General features: G+C 45.6%; 1 protein-coding gene across 5 annotated transcripts; it reads right to left on the bottom strand.

The window, feature by feature from the left end:
• Positions 1-485: 485 nt before the first annotated feature.
• On the bottom strand, positions 486-24,785 carry LOC116546405 (TRAF3-interacting protein 1-like). 5 transcript variants are annotated; one of them, XM_032272677.1, is made up of 12 exons: positions 24,127-24,785; positions 23,537-23,698; positions 20,708-20,851; positions 20,195-20,611; positions 17,060-17,131; positions 15,913-15,988; positions 13,035-13,136; positions 11,273-11,368; positions 5,212-5,313; positions 2,400-2,420; positions 1,339-1,423; positions 486-884 (listed from the first exon to the last, which is right to left on the bottom strand). In XM_032272677.1, exons 1-12 carry the CDS (start codon positions 24,184-24,186, stop codon positions 797-799), a joined length of 1,425 nt encoding a protein of 474 aa, XP_032128568.1. In that variant the 5' UTR covers positions 24,187-24,785; the 3' UTR covers positions 486-796. The 5 variants fall into 5 exon arrangements, with proteins under 5 accessions (XP_032128568.1, XP_032128569.1, XP_032128570.1 ...); XM_032272678.1 differs by lacking the exon at positions 11,273-11,368 and having other exon boundaries at positions 488-884; positions 24,127-24,783; XM_032272679.1 differs by lacking the exons at positions 11,273-11,368; positions 13,035-13,136 and having other exon boundaries at positions 491-884; positions 24,127-24,781.
• Between the last annotated feature and the right edge of the window lie 24 nt (positions 24,786-24,809).

The raw sequence follows: 24,809 nt of genomic DNA, 5'->3' as shown, positions 1-24,809 counted from the left end.
GAGTTTCACCATGTTGGCCAGGCTGGTCTCAAACTCCTGACCTCAAGCGATCTGCCTGCCTTGGCCTCCCAAAATGCTGAAATTGCAGGCATGAGCCACCATACCCAGCCTGCTTATAACATTTTGACCATCTTCTATTTTTTATTTTTGTGCAAATAAGCCCCTAAATTTCCCCTACTTTTTCCTCAGCATTGTTTTCATGCTTAGAAAGTCTTCAAATCTAGAGGCCAGGCACGGTGGCTCACGCCTGTAATCCCAGCACTTTGGGAGGCCGAGGCAGGCGGATCACGAGGTTAAGAAATTGAGGCCATCCTGGCCAACATCGTGAAACCTTGCCTCTACTAAAAATACAAAAATTAGCTGGGCATGGTGGGGCATGCCTGTAGTCCCAGCTACTCAGGAGTCTGAGACAGGAGAATCGCTTGAGCCCAGGAGGCAGAGGCTGCGGTGATCTAAAATCGCACCACTGTACTTCAGCTTGGCATCAGAGCAAAACGCCATCTCAGGAAAAAAAAAAACAGAAGCAGCAAGTCTTCAACCTAGAGATCAGAGAAATGCAGTCCAACACTTTCCCATGGATGTTAAGGTTTAATTTTACATGCATGAGGGGCTTTCCTCTTTCATCCATCTGCTAAGCCTGTTGGCCTATGGTGTGAGGCAAGAGTCTACCTCACTTTTCATTCCTCGACACCAAGTTTCCAGCACCATCTGTGGCCTCCCTCTCCCATCGCTCAGTGGAGGCACTGTGCCCAGGGGAGAACACACTATGTAACCGAACTGCCCTGCTGAGCCAGCCTTACCTCTCCAGCGGTAACACTTCCGCGCTGTCTTGCCGTTTGACCCGGGGAGGTGCTGGTCTTGCACTCCCAGGCCGAGGAATTTTTCTAAACCCAAATATCAGAAAACCAAAAAAGGAGTATGAAAGGCTTACACATTTCAAAGTGGAAAATCATCTCCAGACCATAATCAAGGGCTAGTTAGGACACACTATTCTGCAGAAGAGGAAGAATGTCCCGTTAACCCAACCAACCAGAAAGTGTCCATCTTTTAAACTATATTTTCAGTCATTTCAAAATACCAAGGAAATAGCACTACTATCATTAATCAAAACATGACATAATTCAGACATAATTTTGAATTCCCCTAAATCTCCAAAATATTCTGCATATGGTTATATAACTGAGGTACAGAAAAATGATCTACTTTTTTCTATTCTCTACAAGTAATTCCTCGTAAGTTAGCTCAAGTGCTAAATAAACAGCAAGAAGTAGAAAGAGAAACATAGCAGCGTCCTGGGTGTGGTCACTGCTGAGGGAAAGGGATTAAAAGCACACAGACCTGATGCTGGATGAAAGCTCATTAGGAATTTCTGGAATCTCTGACACCTCAGTCTTATCTTGGCCAGCAGGTCCAGCGTCTCCTTCTAAACAAATGACAATCAATTAGCAATTCACAAAGGAAAAAACACACTGACAACCATTTGAAAATTCTTTTTGCGTTTGTATTTGCAGTTATTTGCAATCAAATACATTTGTAATTGCAAATACAAATGAGCAATTTTTCCATCAATCATGTTGTTGAAGATAAAACCGAAGTCTGATATCTAAGCTTGGTGAAGATTTGGGAAAATGGGTACACTCAAGCCCAGGAAATACAAACGGGTTCAACTACTTCAGAAATAGAATTCGAAAGGCAGGCTGATCAACTCCACACTTAAAGGAAATATAACCCAAGAGGAGAAATGAACACATGTCAAGATATTCACTTATCATCATTGATAGTATTGACAATTAACCGGTAACTAAGTAAATTATGGTACAGCCACATGCTAGTCCCTTTTGTGTGAAACAATCCAGTACAGTAATATATCTAAAAATTATATATGTACACATATATATGCAGAGAGAGAGGGTTCTAGAAGAATATTCATTTAAGTTATAAGCAGTGGAATTACCAGTGCTGTTAAGTTTTGTTCTTTATGTTCTTCTGCATTTTTTGATTTTTCTACATTGGTATGTACCATATTATGTTTCCAATGTGAACAAAGTTTTCTTCATTTTGATAAAAAGAATTAAGCGGTAAATAATAAGGCCTAAACTATTAAGACAATTAAGTTTACTCCACTACTTAAAGTAAAAGAAATTAATAATTTAGAAAATAGTCAGAATTTGAATATTAGAACCATACTTTATATTCTGGGAAAAATCCTGAAATGTATTCTTTGCAAACTTAAAACATACAAATTAAATCTCAAATTAAATTAGGGTAGTTAACATCTGTTTCCATAAACTAAGCTACTTTCACTAATGCACTTCATAAAACATAAATCTTCGAGCCCATGTTTACATTCACAACATGCATCCTGATGTGACACACAGGTGCCTAAGGCCATTCCTCACCTGCATCACTGGCGGAGTCGCCTGAAAAAAAAAAAAGCACAGCAGAAAATTAACTTTAGTGTAAGTGAACCTCAATATAGTAAACGATGAGAACAGAATTAGAGAAAGAGCACATTGTACATAATTGTCGATGTCTGTTAGAAAAAAAGATCATTCCCTCATAACCGCTTTTCTGATGTCCCTATTGCCATTTTGTTTTATTTTCAAAGATGGAAAAACAAAGCGTAAACACACCGTGCATCATAAAATGGTATTACATGGAAACAGGACACAGGGGTGTGGAGACAGCACATCGGAGAGAGGAAGTTAACAAGTTCATGAGACAAGAATTGACAAAGCCAGAGCCACAGAAAAGCATCTAAATGTGAGGCAATGATGCGACAGTCTGAACCCGGCCAGCTAAATCCCAGCCGTTCCTAAGACTGGGAGATAGCCAGCAACAGCCATCTTATAGACATAATCGGTATTTTTCCATCAGCTCCTGAAGCAGAAGAAAATCTCCCAGCTCAACACAGGCCCACCTCTGCACCTTCACCCATGATCCTTTTCCTTCAAGTGCTGAGTCTTGGGGACAAATGTAACCTAAACAGTCAAAGTAAATGAGCAGTGGCACCACAGGGGTGGGGTGGATTCAAAACCACAGGTGGAAAATCTCTGTTTCACACTCTCAACATGCATGAATGCACTTGCAGAAGAGCGGAAAGAACATGGATTCCCAAGACAACCCAGAACACTACACGGGCAGACACAACTCCTCATTTAACATGGCTCCACCCCAGACAGGGACAGTTCACACAGCCTCGAGAAAGCATCCTGGGTTATTCTGAGGGTCTACACCCAACAGAGTGAGGAGCAAGCACTCCAGACACTTCTGGCTCGTTTATTCGCAGGAGAACTTTTCGTGAGCGTAACAGTCACGAGCTCATAAACGCTGCCCTAAAGAGGGGGGCTCTGGCAGGGGGAGAGTGGCCAAGCTTGTAGATCAAGGGGAACCGGGAGGCTCTAGAGGACCCTATTAGTGTGGGCCTGGGAGCCTCCAGAGGTCACGCCCCACAATGCCACAGCACAGTGGGCAGCCTGGCACCCTCCAGGGCCTAGGGGACTGGAGGGCACAGTGGTTAGGAGGGGCCTAGAGAATGTGGTCCCAGATAGTGCCACTAGAAGGGCAGTTTCAGAGACCCCAGCACTCTGGGGAAACGGGGTTGGAGGACTTAGCTCAACCGTGGGACGGGACTGCTCGGGACCAAGAGCAAATCTTCTACTCATGGCTGCGCAGCCTGGAGCATGTGCTTAGCAGAGACCAGCAACCTGGGGGTGGGCAGCAGACCCAGCTGCAAACCCCCAGCTCTTTCTTTAAAACACCAGGGGGTTGGGGACAGACTCTGGGTCACTGAGCTCACAGAAAGGTTCCTGAGAGGCGCAGTTATTCAACCACAAAGCTGATACCCAGAAGGAAAGTGAGCACAGTAAACTCTCTACCTTTCCATGGAGGCTTCCAGTCCCCGTCACCCAGAACCCAAGGCACCTGCCACACGGCACACAGCTTCCTCCCTGAAGCCTGTGCTTCCATGGCACCAGTGCTCTGCCAGCTCCTGCTCTCATGGTTTTGTCCCAGGTGACTTCGTCCCCACCCAGGCTCCCGCCATCACCGGCGCCAGCAACTCTCACAGCTCCTCTCTAGCCTGTGGTCTCCCTCCACGCTCCAGGCCAGCTCCTCCAACACGTGCCAGCAGCCCTGGAATCCCTTCTCTGTTCCTGGAGCTCCTCCACAGTCCAGGCCTCTCTCTCTCTCTCTCTCTCTCTCTCTCTCTTCTCTGGACACTCTTTTTAATCCTCCCTAATTAACATGGCCGCTCGTTAAAATCTAAATATCATTATACTGCTCCTCCTAAAGATATGATTAGCCTCCTGCTGCTCTTCCAATAATGGCTAAACTCCATAAAGTGGCACAGGGACCTGGCTCTGCGCTTCCTCTGGGCTGAGGCAGCCCTGATGCAGTTGTGTCCCAGCTAGGATCCTGGTTTATAAATCCCTTCTGCCCTGCAGGCTCCCTGGGCCAACCTTACCACCCAAAGCCCCTCCTGCCCCAGAATGCCACTTCATCAAATGGTTTCAGTGAATCTTGCAGCCTCATCTGCACCAGGAAGGCAGAGGGCCAGTCTGACTTCACTGGCCAATGCACTCCCGGCCTCAGGGCTGACATGTCATAGGCCTTGGACAGGTATTTTCTGTTTGAAGGAATCAACAAGCATCAGCCACACCCCACCCTGTCGCTGCCGCCTGCACAAGCCTTGATTCCCTGGGCACCGGCACCCCTGCAGGCCTGTTAGGAGCTCCAAGGCCTTAAAACACAAACACTGAATGGCTATTTTACCAAAGTTTTTTTTAGGGCTGAGAAAATTTATGATGAAAGTAAAATGTCACTGAGGTATAATTCAACATTCAAAAAAAATGACAGAAAAATTATGGTGGCCACAGCACCGTGACCATGAAGTGTGGGTGGCACACTGCTTGGCCCGTGGGGCTCTCCAAGCAGTGACCCTGAAACTTCAGGGATCACTCATGACACCTCCCGAGTGATGAACCATGCCACCTCCTCTCACTCACAAAGCACAGAGGAGCACGAGTGGGTCTCACGTTATCAAGAAACCACTGTGTTAGATTCTAGTTTATGCAAAAAGCCAGAAGTGAATCACTCGCCACGTTCAGATCCAAGGGAAAGCCTTGAGCTCTGGGCTGTGGCCCTTTGGGAAGAAGGCTCTGGAAGGCTGACTGCTCTCGCCAGAAGAGGACAAAACAGGACCATTCTTACCTTTCTGCTTCACTGCAGGGTCGGGCTCAATATTCTCACGCCACAGACTAGCTGACTTATCATCTGAAATACTAGTTGAGTTAATATTAGCTTCTTTTGTTCCTGACATAAAACAGTTTGAAATTAGTCATTAAGACTGTACACCAAAGGGCCGGTGATCAGCGGCTTCGTTAACACAGAGCATGCTCACTTATCTACGTCTTCCCACACTGCGAGTTTACAAAGGATTCACCAAAGGCAGTTTTTAGAAAACATGCATCTAGAATGTTCCTTCCCCATGGGTGGCTCTGCAATTAGGTGAAGGGGAAAGAAAACCCCAGACTGTGTGTCCTGGGTCTGCTTGGGCCAGGAGGAATAGGCTGTCCCCGCCCCCATTTCTGGAGCTACCTGACACTGCCAGTCTCCACTCGCCCCACACTAGAGCCAGACCCAGCAGCTGAGAGGCTGCAAGTAGGTGGCTGTTTCAGGAACGCAGGAAGAAAAGAAAAATATTTTGGACACAGTGCACAGTCCTGGCCATATTGAAAACTTCCACATACCTGCCTACTAATTACTGACTGATGTTCCAAAGTTTATGAAGACAGAAAAAATACCAAATACCTGAGAAAATATTTTTGCTATGAAAAACGAACACAGGCTCGGCACAGTGGCTCACACCTATAATCCCAGCAATTTGGGAGTCTTTGGTGGGAGGATCACTTGAGCCCAAATGTAAAGACAACCTACGCAACATAGGGATAGGGAGACCTTGTCTCCACACAAAATATAAAATTTCAAAAACTAGCCAGGCATGGGTACACACACCTGTATAGTCCCAGCTATTCAGGAGGCCAAGGTGGGAGGGGTCACTTGAGTCCAGGAGTTGGGAGATGCAGTGAGCTATGATCACGCCACTGTCCTCCAGGCCAGGGAACAAAGTAAAACCCTATCTAGAAAAAAAAAAAAAAAGGGCCGAGTGCAGTGGCTCATGCCTGTAGTCCCAACACTTTGGGAGGCCAAGGAAGGCACCAGCCTGGGCAACCTGGCAAAACCTCATATGTATAAAAATTAGCTAGGAATTAGCTAGGAGTGGTGGCAGGTGCCTGTAGTCCCAGCTACCCAGGAAGCTGAGGCAGGAGAATCACGTAAGCCCAGGAGGATGAGGCTGCAGTGAGCCATGATTGTGCCACTGCACTCCAGCCTGGGTGTAAGAGTGAGATCCTGTCTGGAAAAACAGGGGATATAGGGGCCGGGGAAGGGGCTAGAGGAACAGGTTCTAAATTACAACAGGACCCAGAGCTAGAAAACTAGCCCATAGTTAAAGGACCTGCCACTCTAAAAAGAAACTAAGAGACAAAAATAAAACTGGAAAAATGTTCCCTTTCCTGAAACACAATCTTATAATTTCTTCAAACTATTCAAAACAGCTTATATCAGAATCAACCTGACATTAACTACCAACTGTCTTATTTATAATGTAATAGAACTACATAAAATAGATGAAATATAATTTTATAAAGACATTTTTATCAATCTATGAAAATGTTGCTGACTTAAATAGTCTGATTCAAATAGTTATTTATACTTTATACAGGGTAACCAGAGAATAAACATGAAATATTAAGTTCTTAACAAAAAAAATAAAAATCAACATAAGCTTGGCAATTCTAGCTCAAGAAAACACTAATCATTTTAAGTTGTATACTTGATTTCTAAGTGTCAAATATTTTCCATACTCTACCATACCCACCACCATCACAGTAAGTAAATTATAAATGCGTTATCTTCATTCTGTAATTCAGAGACCAACGACACTCTGCACAATTTTACCTTTCCAAAGTTCCAGTAGTATTCTTATGTAAGCTTTACTAAACCCCAGGTTCACACCAAGAGACACAACATGAAAACAGACTATACGCTCACTAACGATACCACACTGTAGAATCAACTTTTAATCACAGAGAAGGGATTAACCAATCTGTCAAATAATAGCTTTTAAAAAATAAATAATGCACTTATAAAATGAAAATGATAGCCAGGCTCGGTGGCTTACGCCTGTAATCCCAGCACTTTGGGAGGCCAAGGCAGGCTGATCACCTGAGGTCAGGAATTCAAGACCAGCCTAGCCAACGTGGCGAAACCTCATCTCTTCTGAAAATACAAAATTAGCTGGGCCTGGTGGCAGGCTCCTGTAATCCCAGCTACTCAGGAGGCTAAGGCAGGAAAATCACTTGAACCCAGGCGACAGAGGTTGCAGTGAGCCAAGACCGTGGCATTGCACTCCAACCTGGCAACAGAGCGAGCGAGACTCCATCTCAAAAATAAAATAAAATAAAATAAAAATGGCTATAAATTGGAAAAAAAAAAAAAAAAAAAAAAGAATCACAGCATAAGCACAATCTATTGTCTGGAACTACCTGGTAACCAAGGAACCTTGTAGGTAAGAATGTGAGCCCTGGCTCAAGACTCCCTAGGGTGGAACACTGGTGCTCCCTCTCTCCACGGGCTACACCTTGGTCAGACCCCTCAGCCTTCCTGGGCCGCAGTCTGGCCTGCCCACCTCATGGAGCCATCCTGAGTCAAATGAGATCTTGTGCATAAAGCAAGGAGCCCTGTGGGCCGGCTGGAAGGGCCGGTCCCTATCAGTCACTGTTATTGAAACTAATCAGACTTGGGCCCACAATACAACTGCAAGAGATCGTCATTCTGCCAGTGCTCTGCACGAATTTTAGCTACACTGAGTTAAATGTGATCAAATAGCCAGTGTTTAAAAAAAAGAAAAAAACATTTCTGGGACAAAGAGAATACAGCTTGGGATTCAGATGCTATCAGGAAGTAATAACTGAGTTGAGTTAGACAACACTTTTGTGTCTATGTAGGAGAATGTACTTTTGTGTCTATGTAGGAGAATGTAATTTTTTTTAAGCTGCATGTTGAAGTATTTACAGACAAAGTGTTAGGATGTTTTTAACATATTTTGAAACAGGTCATTAAAATATGTAACTATATGCTGGGTATGGTGACTCATGCCTGTAATCCCAGCACTTTGGGAGTTTGAGGTGAAAGGATCACTTGAGCCCAGGAGTTCAAGACCAGCCCAGGCAACAAAATCAGATGCCCTCTCTACAAAAAAAAAAAAAAAAAAAAAAAAAATTAGCTAGGCATGGTGACATATGCCTGTAGTCCTAGCTAGTCGAGAGGCTGAGGCAGGAGGATCACTTGAGCCAAGGAGTTCAAGACTGCAGTGAGTTATGATCATACCGCTGCACTCCAGGCTCAGTGACAGAGCAAAGTCCTGTCTCAAAAATATACATAAGTAGCCGCGCGTGGTGGTAGGTGCCTTTAGTCCCAGCTACTCAGGAGGCTAAGGCAAAAGAATCGCTTGAACCCAGGAGGCGCAGGTTGCAGTGAGCTCAGGTTGTGCCACTGTACCCCAGCCTGGGTGACAGAGTGAAACTCCGTCTCAAGAAATACATATATACACACACACGTAACTGTACATTAAGCAAAATGGCAAAAATGTTAGAACTAGTGAATCTAGGTGAGAGGTATATGGACATTAGTTGTACTCTTTCTACTTTTATTTTTCACAATAAAAATATTTAAACAATTAAGCAAACATGAAATGAGGAAAACTAAGCAAAATAAAGACCTGGCTTAATGATCCAGAAAAACTTGGAAGTGTCACACAATTGTAAAGAGAAAAAAGCACAGCTTACATCTTGCATAACAACTGAAGTACAGGAAGAAATTGTTCATGTTTTCAAAAAGAAATGCGTAAGTTCCTCGTTGAACTCTTTGAGACAGAGTCTTGCTCTGTCGCCCAGGCTGGAGTGCAGCGGCACGATCTCAGCTCACTACCTCCACCTCCCAGGTTCAAGTAATTCTCTGCCTCAGCCTCCCGAATAGCTGGGACCACAGGCGCCTGCCACCACACCTGTCTAATTTTTTGTATTTTTAGTAGAGACAGGGTTTCACCATGTTGGCCAGGCTGGTCTTGAACTCCTGACATTGTGATCCACTCACCTTGGCCTCCCAAAGTGCTGGCATTACAGACATGAGCCACCGGCGCCCAGCCAAACTCTTTAATCCACCCAAAAAATCAAAAGGATAACATAAACCCCACAAATTCTCTGATGATGACCCAGACTATGGGCACAGGGCTCGCTAGGGCTGGGTCCGTCATTGCAACACAGGCCAGCTTTCTTTGACAATGTGGACTTTTCTTTGAAGCACTAAGAAGTACTGTGAGGACCGGCTTGCTAACCAGACCCAATGGCAGTGCACCTGGGGTTCACCCTCAATGAAGAAATCAAGGAACTGTAACAACTGCCAGCAAACTCTGAATTCCAAATGTTAACCATGGCCACTGCAAGGCAACACCTTCGACTGCAAGGACAGAGAGCCCAGGCCCGCGCCATGGCAGGACCCCAAGGGAACAGGGCCAGGGTGGGGAAGGAGAGAGAGGATGGACCAGGAGTCTCTCCAGAGCGCAGGCTCTGCTCCTGGCCACTGTTCCCGACCCCCAGCACGGCCACCCATCCCTACACCACCACCGACGGAGAGACTCTGCTCCTCAGCAGGTGGCATCAGGCTCCATCCCTATCTCTGCAAAAAGCTGAACCCAGAACCCACAGTTAGAGTCTCTGCTTCTCACTGCGGGGGGCTTGTGCTATCTCACACCTGTGGATATTACCTACACAGTGCTCACTACCTGTCTGGAGAATGCTTTCAATTTGTTCTACATCCACTGCCCATCTCAGGATGAGCGCTGTCTCGCCCTGATCCGGGGCTGGCAGTTCAGCTGAGGTGACCTGTGATAAAGCAGGTTAGACCGCAGCGTGCCTGGGACGAGCCACCACCTTATGGACATCACCTCCTTCACCCTCAGGCAGGTCTCTTTATACCCATTTATGATGAGGAAACTGTGGCTCAGAGAACCCCCTCACGTGGCTGGCTAAGGTCATGAGACAGGTAAGCAGATGGTGGGGAACTGCCCCAGCGGTCTCAGAGATGGGTTCCCAGCTACCCGGATGGGGGCTCCCAGCAGTCTACCCCTCAGGCTTTTGCCACTGCCTGCTGACCTCTCCTGCGTACAGGACCGCAGAGCGTCTGGGCATTTCCCCACAGATGCCTGGGGATGAGGAAAGCTCCCACAAAAAGAAAACATACATCACAAGATACGGTTGAGCTATAACATGCATTTCCACGTGGCAAGGGCTCTCTTCAGAGGAAACCCCTGCTCCAACTCAGTCACCGTTTACTGCACCATCCCATGCTACCAAAGACCCAGGTAACTCCCATACAATCGCCCTACTTGGAATAAAATAACCACAGATCACCTTTCACACTGCAGCTGCTGTACCAATCACGCCCAATCCTAGAAGTGCCAGCTCTGAGGGGAATGCATGCAGAGAAAGAAAGGTGTACCCATCGGCATTCCAGCTACACTTCAGAATTCATCAAAGTCAGACAGATACAAGGCAAGCTGGGCCTAGCAAAAATCTTATCTCCCCCTAAAGTCTAATTTTACACTATTTTTTCCTTAAATGCAACTGAAGAATTCGAGTATTTCCGAAGAATTCCATCTGTAGTCACAGATGACCGCAGTTACTGATACTGAACCAAGGCCCATCCCCTCTGAGCCAGCAGGATGATTGGCTGTGACAGGCCGGCTTCCCCAGTGCCTGAGAAGCACTTTAAACATCTCTACTGCGAGCATTTTCTGAGAAGAATATAGCAGGGCAGGATGAAGACAGAAAAACCGTTTCTCTATGTCATCACCCACACCACTGTGAAATCCCAGCAGCAAAATTAAGAAACCATTTTGACTGAAATGTAAACATAAGCTATGTACCAAAAAGGCATCAATTAACTTAAAGCTGAGTTAATAAAGTGACGTAACTTAGCATATTAAAGCAGTAAAACCTCAAGTCATTTCCAATCTTCAGTACATCATGAAAAAGTCTGATGAACATAAAAGTGTTTAGAATAATTTTTTTTAAATGTATAACTACACTGAGACATAGCCATTCACATTAAAGGGGTAAGGAATTGAAACTAAAGAATCTATTTTTCTTACCGATTTCTGAAGTTGTTATTTCCTGATTTGGCTCGTTATTTATTCCAGACACTATGGAGTCTAAAATTTTAGCTGAAATATTATCCTCCTTCCTTCCTGACATAAAATAGTTAACAACAGATTAAAATACTGTAAAAGACTTTGTGTTTGGTTTAGTTGGGGTTTATAGGGGATATACGAAGGTCACCAGCAAACTGTCTCGTCAACTAAATGGCCAATTTTCAGCCTCCACATGACTCCCTCACATTAGAGCTTGACAAGAAGCCCCCTCTCCTTCCCTAACACTTTCTTCCTCTCCAAGTTTTCCTCCAACTTGTTGGACTTCTGTTTCCTTTGTGAGGATGATCCTCCATCTTTCCTCCTCCTCCTCCATCTTTTTTTCTCTTCCTCCTCCTCCTCCTCCTCTTCCCCTTCCCCTCCTCCCCCTTTCCTTCCTCCCCTTCCCCTTCCCCTGCCTCCCCCTCTTTCCCCCTCCCCCTCCTCTCCCTCTCTCCCCCTCCCCTTCCTCCTCCTCTCTCCCCCTCCTCCTCCTCTCCCCTCCCTCCCCCACCTTCCGACCTGGGAGCCCACAGCAGGCCCCGGAGCTCACCACACCCTTTCCTACCTACACACGCCCCTGGACTACTTACTGCCCATGGCTGTAAACATCACTCGTATGCTAGAACTCTCCATTTTTGGTTTTTACCTTCAGTTTCCCCAGCTCTCTCCTATCTCCAAGTCTATACACCCAGCTGTCTACTAGATGTTTCTACTTGGTTGGTCCACAGCCACCTCAAATTTGTTGTCAACACAGAATCCCTAACAGTGTCACCCATTCCACCAACCAGCGTCTCCTAGAACCTTCCACGTCAATAAAGGTCACCCCCAGGAACCTAGACCCCTCCCAGAATGAATCGCATCTTTGATTTCCTTCCATCCGAGCAAGTGGCATCCAACCCATCAGCACAGTAAACCCAAGCTGCTCTCACCACTCGTCTGAACTATCACCTCCTCTCATCTGGATGCCACAGCCCCCTCCTTACTGCTCTGTGGCCTTTATTCCTGCCACTCCACAGTTTTAAAAGGAGGCCTTCTAAAACCTAAGTCAAATCTTGCCTCTGTCCTGCTTAAAACCCTCCAAGGACTTCTGTATGCACTCACTGTGAACCACAAAGCTGCTGTGGACCAGGACCAGCAGCTCTGGGTCCTGCTTACTGGCCCAGCCCCTCCCCCATCGCTGTTCCTCTCTCTACCCGGCCTCACCACTCACACCGGAAAGCCTGCCCCAGCTCAGAGGCTCTGCTCAGAGGCTATGCACACCTGTGTCCTCCTTTGCCCAAGTCAGCTCTCTGTCCAGATGTCCTCCCTCAGAGACATCCTCCCTGCACAGCCCCTCATCCCTGCTCCTCTTGGCTTCGTTTTCCTTGAAGAGTCATCACAAACTAACATGCAAAAATGCATCCCTGAGTCATAAATGTCTGCAGAATCAATGAAGTAAGGCTCAAATGGACAATTTCAGCCTGTGATTGACTCAGAATAAGAAATTCCCACCTGGTCGGGGGCAGCCCTGCAGGGGGCCAACAGGTCCCTCTGCCCCTCTCCATTCCGGCCCGAAGGCAGTGTTCTAGAGCTCAGGCCCCAGGGCAAGCAGGGCAACACCCATCCAGCCACCCCTCGCAGACTTCCACATGTTCAATGACCAAGCAGAAGCAAAGGACCAGGCGGCAAAAGTTTCAACTCTCAACACTCACTCACAGCCTCCACTATGGCTCACTCAGCTTACCGAGCTGTTTCAGGGTATGCTCCTTCTTAGCTTTATAGTGGGAAGAGTTATGTTCTTTTTCAGGGGAAAGACTATTTTCACTGGCTTTAGGGTCCCTTCTTCCTGACATAAAATTGCACAATGAAAATATATATTAAACTTAATTTGTAATGTAAAGCAGTTAACAAACAAATGAAATTAAAATATCCTCATTAAGTCAAAGTGATCAGCTCTATATGCACAACTTAGGAATAAGCAAAAATTGTCATAATCTTATGCAGAATGCCTTCTGGATTCTGCAGGATTCCAGAATGACTTTAAGAGTCTAAGCATGTTTAACAAACATGCTCCCCTCACATCCCATAGTGAAGGCTCATTCATCCCCTCGAGCAGAACACAGAGGTCCAGTGTCTCACACACCTCTGGAAACTGGGCATTTACCCAAATGCAAACCTACTTAAGCAAGGCAGAATGTTCGGGAAGAGTGCCAGCTGTGCTGGGAGACCTACAGTGAGGTCAGCGCCTGGCTAGCAGGAGGAGAAGACAAGAGTTCACTGGGCTGTTGGTAACTCAAGAAAACTCAGTGTCAAAAAACCCAAAAATGTCTGGTAATAAAATCTCTTAAGATACAAAAGAACCCCAGAGCACAAGCTCACCAGTAAACACAGATGCAAATATCCCAAGTGATTAGGAAAGGGCAGATGATACAACTGTCTGCTTAGGAAACCCAAAAGAACCAACAGAAGATCTACTGGATTAAGATGCAACAACAGGCCGGGCGCAGTGGTTCACATCTGTAATCCCAGCACTTTGGGAGGCTGAGGCAGGTGGATCACTTGAGGCAAAGAGTTCGAAACCAGCCTGGCCAACTTGGTGGAACTTCGCCTCTACTAGAAATACAAAAAATTAGTCAGCATGGTGGCATGCACCTGTAATCCCAGCTACCTGGGAGTCTGAGGCAGGAGAATCGCTTGAACCTGGGAGGCAGAGGTTGCAGTGAGCTGACATCACGCCACTACACCCCAGCCTGGGCAACAGAGCGAAACTCCATCTAAAAAAAAAAAAAAAAAAACTGAAGCCACTACATACCAACAATAATCATTTTTTAAATGAGAGAAAATACCATTTCCAAGAAAAAATTAAAAATAAACCAGCAAGCAACCACTGTGACTAACAGACACAGCCAGGCACATGCACACGTGTTCTGGAAAGAGGGGGACTGAAATTAGAGGTGTCTAATCTTCCTAACCTAATGAGAGCATATCTTTAACACAAGTCCAATTACATTCACATTAGTTTGTTCATTTTGCAGGAGTGGAATTCTTTGAGTTGTGAAGTGATTTTAAAATTCACCTGGAAGAATAAGCAAATAAGATGGCTTAAAACTTTCCTGAAAAGAACATTGATAGGAAACTGATAGTAAAAATAAAACAGTGGAAGTAAAAACCACCACACACAAAAAAGCCTATAACGCAGACTACAAAAGGCATCACAGAGCAGGAGAGAAGCGTTCAATTAATTAGTAACCGATCCTGGAACCTCTGATGAATTTGTCTGACAAAACAGATTCAGAGCCTCATCTTATATCATGAATTAAAGAGATAAAATATTAAGCGAAAAAATGAATGATAAAACACAAATCTTCACATATCAAATCTCTGGACAGATTGCCAAAAGAAAGATTAGAGGCCTCAAGTACCTAACAATTTAACACTCAGGCAAATCAGAAACCAAACCAAATATAATTAGCAGAAACAAACTGGAAAAAAAATAAGAAACACACGCAAAAATCGGCAAATTGGCAGACGCCCTTAACATGCAGTGCACGTGTGCAAATCAGTAAGAACACAGACTCCAGCAGCAAGAAGAACCCAGGCAAACGAAAGGACGGGCAGATCAGACAAGCCCAGAACACTCACATACAACAAAAAGTACCATTTCACTAGCAATTAACTTTTTGTTTTTCATCCACCAAAATCAGCATGCCTTTAAAACACTGGAGAAGGTGTGGGGTGAAGGGCCGTTAAGGGCACGCAGAAGCTGCAATGCCACGCCCTTTGTGCCAGCCACTGCGCTTCTAGAAACCTACCCCAGAGCGGTCAACCAAAAGAGAGCAAAGGCTTCTGGCACAAAGCTGGTCATGAGCACACTACTGATTCTCGTGCAAGAGTGGAACCCACAACGTAAGCTACCCCACAGAGGCAGGCTGAGAAAGCCTCCTTTCCTACGAGAAATTCCCACTGCTACGTCTTGCCACCCTTCTTTAACCTACACAATTTAGGAAAAGGATGACTTTCCGGAAACTAGTGCTGCTCATTCAAAACAATGTCATACTTCAATGGAAAATAAGCCTTCAACACCGTGGCCTCCAGCAGGGCTTCCCTGCATGTGCCTGGCACTCTTGTGTTCGGCAGGATGATGAGGTACTACCCTTGAGCGAACCACAGGCCAGGCCTCTGCGCTCCGGCTTTTAGCCTGACTTCAATCATCATTTCTGTGGTTTTTAAACACATAAACATTATCCACCTATGTATGTGCTCTATGTCCAACCTGTGTAAGGATTAAATGTAGCCTGCCAATGCAAAGGACAGAACCACTGAAATGAAGACGGCTGGTAAGTATTTCCAGAAAATGAAAATTTGATCACAACTTTTAGATTTTAACACAGATCTCCGGCAAAGAGGGCTACTCTGCCCTGATGCCATCAGCTCACATACTTGAGCACACATGCAGGCGTGTGCAACGGCCACAAATCTGCATTATTTCCACATGCTGTTCATGCCCAGACACAGCAAGTCTGTTTTCCAGCCACAGGAGTTCTTTCCTACTAGATGTTGAGATTAAAGCAAAAAACAACTAACATCCATATTTTCAGCTGCATATGCAAGTTTTGTAGTACCTTCCACTGAATTTTTGGATCGCCGCTTTGATGTTTTTGTTGTCAATGACTTGGATGCTCTAGTGGAAATCTCAGTCTTAAAGAAAAAAGAATGAAAAGAAATTAATTGATGTATCACACAGCGATATCATAAGCAGATTTACTTTTCAAGCTCTGCTTTTGGAAGAACAAGTAGGAAATGCAGCAATAGTGCCCATATGCTTTAAAAACTCAATACAATTAAGGACTCAAGACCTGACAGTATCAATTACAAGGAAGCCAAAACCTTTTTTGCACTATATTTAGAATTCCATCTTTTTGTACAGCCCTAGAAAGGTCAGCAACCTACTCACCAGACTTTGAGAAACACTAATCTCTTATCAGATGTGCTTACGAGGACTCCACTTCTGTCGCTATATACTTAATTACTTAAATGCACTTGTAAGCAACTCTGAGGGTAAAAGTTTACATGTATTTTAAGCAGAACCCAAATCAGAGAAAACAGCATATCCTAGTCCTCCCTCCACTGACACAGTTCCAGTCTGACCACCTCTCTCTCCTAACTGGCCTCCCAGCCTCTGCTCTATGTCTAACCCATCTCCCCTGCAGCCTACTGAATACTTCCTGAAATGCAAAACTAGGTTACGAAAGTTGGCTTAAACCTCTCAGTGGCCTCTACTGCTGGGGATGAGTCTAACCTCCACAAGATGGCCCACGTGGGGATGATGGGCTTCTACCGTACCCAGCCCCAGCCCCAGGAAATGCATGGTGGAGTCCTGAACAGGCCAAGCAGAGGTTGGAGGGGTCCCTCCCAATGGACCTGTCTGCCTGGTGACTTATGTCTCCTCCAGATTCATCCTGAATGTCACCTCCCCCTTCTCCCCAAAATGACAACCCTATCATACCACACATCACACTTGTCATATAAAAGCATAAGTAAACCCAGGAGTGCCCCACAGAAAATCAGAGAATACACACGCCCATCTATTTTACCAGGAGGTAAAGCACGTAACACATTACTTTTACAACAAAATAAAATGGACCTATTACAGGTAGGCCCAGACCATACACTCCCTCCACGCCTCAGTGGACCAGGGGAGGACACAGCATTCACCAGACCCACACAACTACAAGTTGACATCTCTTAAGGTTATTTTTTAAAGTTTACCTCTGTTTCAGCCTTGGAGTCTTTAAAACTTCCATCTGACAACTTTTTAGACATCTCCCCTGAGCTTGCTGACTATTAAAAAAAAAAAAAATTCAAACTTTAGAATTATTCAAATCCATAATATCTAAAATTACATCAAGATATTTTCTATAACACTGACCAACAGTCAAATCATTCTTCCCATGAGAACATCTCAACACTGCTCTGATTAGCCACCACTGTTATTGCTGCCTGGATTCCCCAAGAGTCTTCCAAGCCAATGGCAGGGAAATCTTTTCCCGTAAGGGCAGAGTAGGTGGGCAAGGACTTCAAACACTCCTGCCTCTCAGGAAGCTACACAGGAACACAAATCCCTATGCCATGCCAAACTTCCTGGAAACATCCCAGTGAAACTCGGAAGTGAGGGAAGGAACAAACACCCACGGAGAAACTGCTCCCAGTCACCTCTGCTGATCATAAGGTAACTTTATCAATAGAATGGGGCAATACTTCTTAAGCAAAGGCTTCAGACTTTAAGTGAGGAAGGCATTCTCATAACATAAACTACATAAAAACCGTAAGCACCATCTCATCTCATGCCTTAAATCAATTCTCTAGAAGACACATTTCAGAGTAGAAGGAGAACAGACTGTCTTCACCGAGATTTTCCTCCAGGAAGACTGAAAAGCAAAGAATGCCTGTTCAATATTTTAACAATTCAATGTCCTCATAAGTTAATTATGAAGGTATCCGATTGTATCAGCAGTAATTACCCATGTCTGCAGGCTGGGTACTACGCACGTGCTACCCATAAAAGAGGCAGTTAAAAGAGGGGCCCGGGACCCCCACAGGGCCAGTCTAACCTAGCACCTGGCCTCTCAACTGCACTCTTAATTTTCTGAGTGTTTTCATATCTACTATTGTACCTCTTCTTTGCAAAAGCCCATGGGGTAGACTACGGTCTCACCACCCTTTCTACTAGACAGAAATAAAATGGGGAAGAGAATAAAGAATGACTGAGCTCTAACCAGGGTTAGAACATGAGTCTCCTGACTCCCCAGATCAGACGTGACTGAAGTCCCTGGGAACTGGATTCCTTGAGAGGCATCTCACAGCAGCTCACACCTGCCTGGCACTTTTTACCAGAAGAAAGGATGCAGCTGCCTCCCAGATCCACACGGCTCAATGAAGAAGCCCCCAGATTGTCCACAGAAAAGCCTGGCAGGCAAAACCACCAAGCGAGATCCACACAAATCTCATGGCAGCCGAGAAAGCACCAGCTTCGAGTAGGAAAATATCACTTCGCCATGGTCTCAGATGCTTTTAAACAAAACCATCATTATACTTGGCTCTGATATGTTCCCAAATATCAGCATCTAAGATTTTCTTTGGAACTATTTCTCTAAACTTAAAAAGTCAGTTGCCTCATTAGCAGTTTTAGGGAACATAACGTGGGGACCTTCAAGCCAGAGGCCTTGAGAGCTGAGGAAGGCTGGCCCCTTCCTAGGCTGCCTCGTGACAGCAAAATACACCAGAATGTGCTGGTGCCCCAGAAACATCAGATCCATGAAAAATACTTTTTCTTACACCTCTGAAAAGGAGCAAAAGATGGGGAATGTCCTTGTAATTTCTAAGACTCATAAGGAAAGGCAGGTTATGAGACATAGCATAGGGTACATTACTACAGGACGTGCAGAGGAGGGGGAAAGAGTGACATTTTAAATAATAAAACTCCAAAGTACCCTGTAAAACACCATGCTCAATTACGAACAAACCACCATCTTTCCTCATAGGCGCCCCCTTTCCCACTGTGACCCACAGATCTCAACACGGACTTGTACTGACCCCACAAGAAAGCCTGGTTTACAGGATTTTCTCAGGTCAGTCCTGTGGTGCCCACCCCCACCCCTGGGCAGGCACACCCTGAAACGCAGTGCCACAAGACAAGATGGCTGTCCCAGGAGGAAGGGGTCACAGCACCAGCCAGGCCTGCCCCTCAGTGCCTGGCTAGATCGATGGGGCAGATCTAAACCCTTTCCAACCTCAGTGTCCTCCTCTCTAGCAGCTGGAGATGATGACTTCCACCAGCTTCACAGGATGCTTTACAATTTTATATCCTCCAAAGAACGAGTAGGGGACCCACATAGTGGGTCCAGAAGGAATCCACACATTTAGAAAACGCTTTGAAACCAATAGGATTTTCTGGCCAACCCTAAATTTACCGGAAAATTTAATTAAACAAGAATTGTAGTAAACTGAGGTCTTATTGTACTTATCTGCTAATGCCTAAAAGCCCTTGAAAGCAGCCCTAATCCTTCATAACTGAGCAACATCCATGCTCTGAAAGACACCAGGCACACAACTCAGACTGCACATCAACACTGCATGCAATGCTAAAGGTAGAGGCTGCTCCAAAGCCTTCATGGCAATACCAAGAGCAACACAAACGACACAGAAGACATGCACAGGAGAAGCAACACACCTTAAAATACCTGCAAGACAAGGACAAGGGTAACCTTGCCAATCAGCTCAAACCCTGAAAAATGTTGATTTCTCTACATGCCTGGTGGGGAATCATTAAACTCTAAAAAGAGCAAGCATTAAATAATATTTTCCTGACTTCCTCCTCCAAATTATCTTCTACTACTCCCAAATCAAAATTCCACAAAGGGAGACCTCAGAAACCACTATCGAATGATCAATTCCATCTAGAGTTTCATGATCTAAAAGGCCCATCATCCCTTGCCTGGATGCTCTCCACCACCAAATGTCTACTGCAAAGCTACTAGGTGTCAGACCCTCTACCAGGCCGGACATCCAAGAGTGAACATGAGTGAAACCTTATGCTCTTAGGGAGCTCACGATCCAGCAGAATTCTCCCTGCACATGAAGTAGAAAAAGGTTGGAAACACACTGAATAATGCCTTAATAAATGATCAGCTGAACAATAAACTTCTGTTAAGGGATGAACCAAAAATAACAGAACTGGCAAGAAACAGGTATCTCTGGGTTTCTATTGAGAATCCAAGATTGTCATAATTTTAAATTGGCATAAAAGGAAACCAGTTTCCTAGTCACATTATAAGATAAAAATCATGTTTGAGACCATCACAAACTCTTGCTAAGTGAAAGGCGGGGTTTTTAGCAAGACTTTACCTTTTTCTCGGGTTTGTCGTGCTCTCTGTTCTTCTCCCTGTCTGGGTCCCGGGAATGCTCCCCATTTTTCACTCTCCGCCTGTCCCTGTCCTTCCCCTTGTCCCAGTCATGCTCCCGGTCCCTGTCTCTCAGTCTCTCCTTCTCTTTTCCCTTCTCACTCTTTCTCTCTGTCTCCTTCTCGCGCTCAGGGTCTCGGTCCCGCTCCCGGTTGCCTCTGTCTTTCTGCCGCTCACTCTCTGGCCGGGCCCGGGCTCTGGCTCTCTCTCTCTCCCCTTCTCTGTGTCTGTCTCCACCATTCTCCTTGGCCTTCTCCTTGCCCTTGTCCTTTTCTCTCAGCTTGCTGTCTTCTTTCAATTCTTCTTTCTGTTTTCGATCTCTGCTTGTACTTCTCTCTTTTATTTCAGAGTCTCTTCTACCCTAAAAAATAAAAACAAAATCATCTATGAATGTTTTTACCTAAACCACAAAAAGACTCTCTATTTGATTTTCAAAGACATGCAACTTGCAATTCACCTCCGTATCTTTGTGAAGTCTGGACTCTTCTTCTTGCACATTCTTATTATCCAGTTCCTGAGATCTTGGGGCCAGTGAGGCCCGTCCTTTCACTTCTCCCTTCTCTCCAGCTAACACCCTCCGCACCGCATCATCGCTGGAGAGCTTGTCATCCAAACGTAAGGAAATGAGGTGTTAGGTGAAATGTGATCAGCAGACGGAACAGAGTATCATCATTCAAAGATAGCTCATGAGACAGATTCAAAAAATGAAATATGTTTTGAAAATGTTATCTATTATATACAAAGCACAGGATAACTTGATAACTATTACTTTCAGCACTTCGGTCATTAACAGTAAAGTCCACCCAAGCTAAATGAATTCTGGTTCCCATCTACCCAAGCTGTCAAAAGTGAATGTGTGTGTTCAAGGTCAATAAAGCTGACCCATGCAACTCTACAAATACCTTAAACTTCTAATGGGATCGTAGAATCCCAGCCGTAAGTGCCTTAAGGTTTTATCTAACCACCTCATACCTATTAGGATGGTTGCTCCTAAAAAAACAGAAAACAACAAGCATTGGCAATGATGTGGAGAAATTAAAACTCTCATGCATTAATGTAAACTGACGCTGCCATCATGGAAAACAGTATAACAGTTCCTCAAAAAATTAGGCACAGATTTACCATATGACCCAATAATTCCCCTTCTGGGTATTTATCCCCCCAAAAAATGGAAAACAGGGTCTTGAAGAGATACTTGGATACCCATGTTCATAGCGGCATTATTCATAATAGGTAAAATGTGGGTGCAAACTGTACCATTGACAGATGAGTGGATAAACAAAATACAATGGATCCACTACAATGGAATATCATTCAGCCTTAAAAAGGGACGGAATTCTGACACATGCCACAACATGGGTAAACCTGGAGAACTCGGACTGCACATAAAGTGAAATTAAGTGAAATATATTAAGTAAAATAAGCCAGTCAAAAAAAAAGACAAATACTCCATGACTCTACTCATCTGAGGTCCCCCAGGTTAGTCAGATTCATAGAGACAGAAAACAGAATGGAGGTTGTCAGGGACCGGGGGCTGGGCGAAGAAGAAGTGAGTGTTTCATGGGGACAGAGTCTGTTTTGCAAGATGAAGAGTCCTGGAGATGGAAGCGGTGATGGCTGCACAACTTGATGAATGAATTTCCCACCACTGAAGTGTACACTTCAACATGGTTATGATGATACATTTTATGTTATGTGGGTTTTAACACAATAATAAAATTATGGGGGGGGAAATCTGATCTAATTCAAGCCCTGTCAAATGCAAAATTATCCCTGACAGCCATCCAGAGTCTATGACATCTCCAGTCAGGAGTCCCACTCACTCACACACTCATTCCACAAGCACACGCAAAGTGACTGCCACGTGCCAGGCTCCATGGGCCAATGACTCACCATGTACTGGGGGCACAGACAGACACAACAATGAAACAACAGCCTGTAGGAAGCCTACAGGGGCACCCAAGTCGGCCTGGGAGGGAGGAGAGGCCTGGGCTCAAGGCGGCGCTCACAGGCGCCACACTGTTGCTCGGTGAGGCTAGAGGAGGAAGGCAGCTCAGGCACTAAGAAGCCAGCAGGCACCAGGGCACGAGGCCAACGGGAGACAGCGGGCCAGGGCTGAATGCCAGGGTGCGTGTGACTGGAGTGGAGGGCTCGGGTGTGGGGAATGACAGAAGGACCTGAGGGGAAAAGTAGCAGCAGGTCTCCAGGAGCCTCACAAGCCATGCCATGGAGCTGGCCCGGCCCCAAGGCCACTGGAAGCCAGAGAAGATTCAGCAGAGGAGACAGGAGTCAGATGTGCTTTTTAGAAAGACAAGCAACATAAAGGACCCGGGAAGGGGATCTGGGGAGCCTGGGAACAGAGGCCAGTGTACCAGCAAAATCTGTTTCCAAGTCTCTAAGCTTGCATGCTGGACCTGCACTAGGGCGAGGCCTCCAAGGAGTCGGCTGGACACCCCTACATACCTCCACGACCCACTGCTGTTGAGGGGGTTGAAACCCACCTCTTCCCATGTGCATTACATTTAAGATTAGCCCCCAGCCAACCACCCGCTAGGTATGTGGAAAACTGTATTAACTGTACTCTCAGTACAAGCCCAACCTGCTCCTCCATGGGCGACTACTTGGCCTTCAAAAGAAAGACGCTGGGGGAAGACCTTCTCCAATGTTCGGACAAACGTGGCCCAGGCTGGACCTAACCAGAGAAGCCTGAGGCCTGACACCCAAGTTTCCAGCCCACTGTGACAAGCTCGGGCAAGAACAAATCTACTCCCTGTACAACTGAAACAGCAACTGGGAGAGAGAGAGCAAAGAAGAGCAACAGGTAAGCAGACACCACAGGCTGGAGATGCAGGAAGAGAACAGAGACCTCCACAAGACCCAGGGAAGAAAAAAAGCACTCCTGCGACACCCCAGCCCTGGCTGGAAGCAGCTACCTGTCCTCAACGGAGCTCCAAAAAAGAGAAAGCCAGAGGGCACGGAAGCCTGGGCCTGCAGCCTCCAGCTGCCAACTGGGCACAGAGTGCCTGCGGCATTCCCGATTTTATATTGAAAGCTTGCAGAACTTATGTATAACAAACAAACACTTATTTGTTTTATTATTCGGTTTTAAATTACTCCTCCTGTATCTCTAGGGCTCCAGAAGGGGTAGGATCAGATTCGAAGCACGGCGTTTGACAGACACCACTGAAAGTCCTTCCCTAGACCGTCCACACGTTTGAGTCCCTCGCCCCCGACTGCTTTTTACTCAGGCACTAAGTTCAAAATGCCAGGACAGCGGTAGCAGTACCTTGTTGAGACAGCATTTTCCAATTATCTGGAGCAGCTCATTTGTTCTCTCAGGTTCATGGCCGGCCACAATTCGGGCTGGTTTGGCCAACAGTGGCTCTCCTGAAACCATTACAACCACATCTATGGCTTTCTGCAGGAAGCTGATTTTTGCATCTTTATCCTGAAATATTTCCATTGAAAATACAAATATTATAATACTTTGAAGAGTTTGCATTATCCTATGTTCAACAGGCACAGGATAGTTTCTGTTTACATACAAAGCTATTTTTAGATATATAACAAATCTAGAAATACTGATCTTTACTGACAAAACAAAATCAATTCAGTAAAACCTTTAATTTAGTTGATGGGCTAGCATTAACCTTTGAAATACCAATTCCATTTTTCAGTGAATAAAACTAGCATGACATGCAGTTGCCACAATGAGAAAATGAAATGAGAAAGGGAATATACATCAATTCATGAATTCACCGACCTTGTATTCCATCCACATGCAGCACAGAAACGGCACATACCACACCACCTGGATGACAAAAAGTCCCATCCATTAAGCGAGGGGTCGACAGGAGAAGCCCGACTCCAACCTACCTTCACATTATCAGACTTCATCTCGGTGTCTGTGTAGAGGCCCTTCATGAAACCAGTCATTCTAATCACCTTCAAGAGAGAAAAAAAGGCCACCACTGTCACCTCACGGACAGCCTCCTCATCAGCCTCATCCACTGTGAACTCCACACCTGGGAGATGTCAGAAATGACTGGCAGCCCAGACCCATCCACTTACTCGAGAAATACTTGATGTCTACCACACGTGTGTACAGGGCAGAAGCCAGCCAGGTCCTTACAGAATTTAGTGTGGCTGTATGGACAGACAGGCAAAGATGACACCATCCAGATACTAAGGTAGCACTTAGGCTTGGTACCTAGTCCACAGTCCAGGAGGGGGAAGGGGTGGCAGGAGCCCTTCCTGGAGGAATCACACCTAGATGGGGATCAGGAGGCTTACAGAAGAGTTGGACGCACATGCCAGACGGAAGAAAGTCCGCATAAGGTCCAGAGTCCTGTGCAAGAGATCCAAAGAAAGGTAGGATGGCAGGAGCCTGAGGCCAGAGAGACACTAGGGGCCTGGTGCAGAGGCCCTGTGAAGCCACTCAGGGACTTGAACTGAGCCCAAGGACCACGAGGAGGACATGGACAATTCTAAAGCAGGAAAGGGCCTGGCCATACAGCATTTTACAAGAATCCTTCAGGTGCAGTGGAGGGAATAGATTC

Source organism: Sapajus apella, unplaced genomic scaffold (genome assembly GCF_009761245.1).
Source record: "Sapajus apella isolate SASKATOON/1434 unplaced genomic scaffold, GSC_monkey_1.0 scaffold862, whole genome shotgun sequence".
NCBI classification, from domain to species: domain Eukaryota; kingdom Metazoa; phylum Chordata; class Mammalia; order Primates; family Cebidae; genus Sapajus; species Sapajus apella.
Note: the sequence above shows the minus strand (reverse complement) of the source record. Positions and strands in the feature narration are given on the sequence as shown.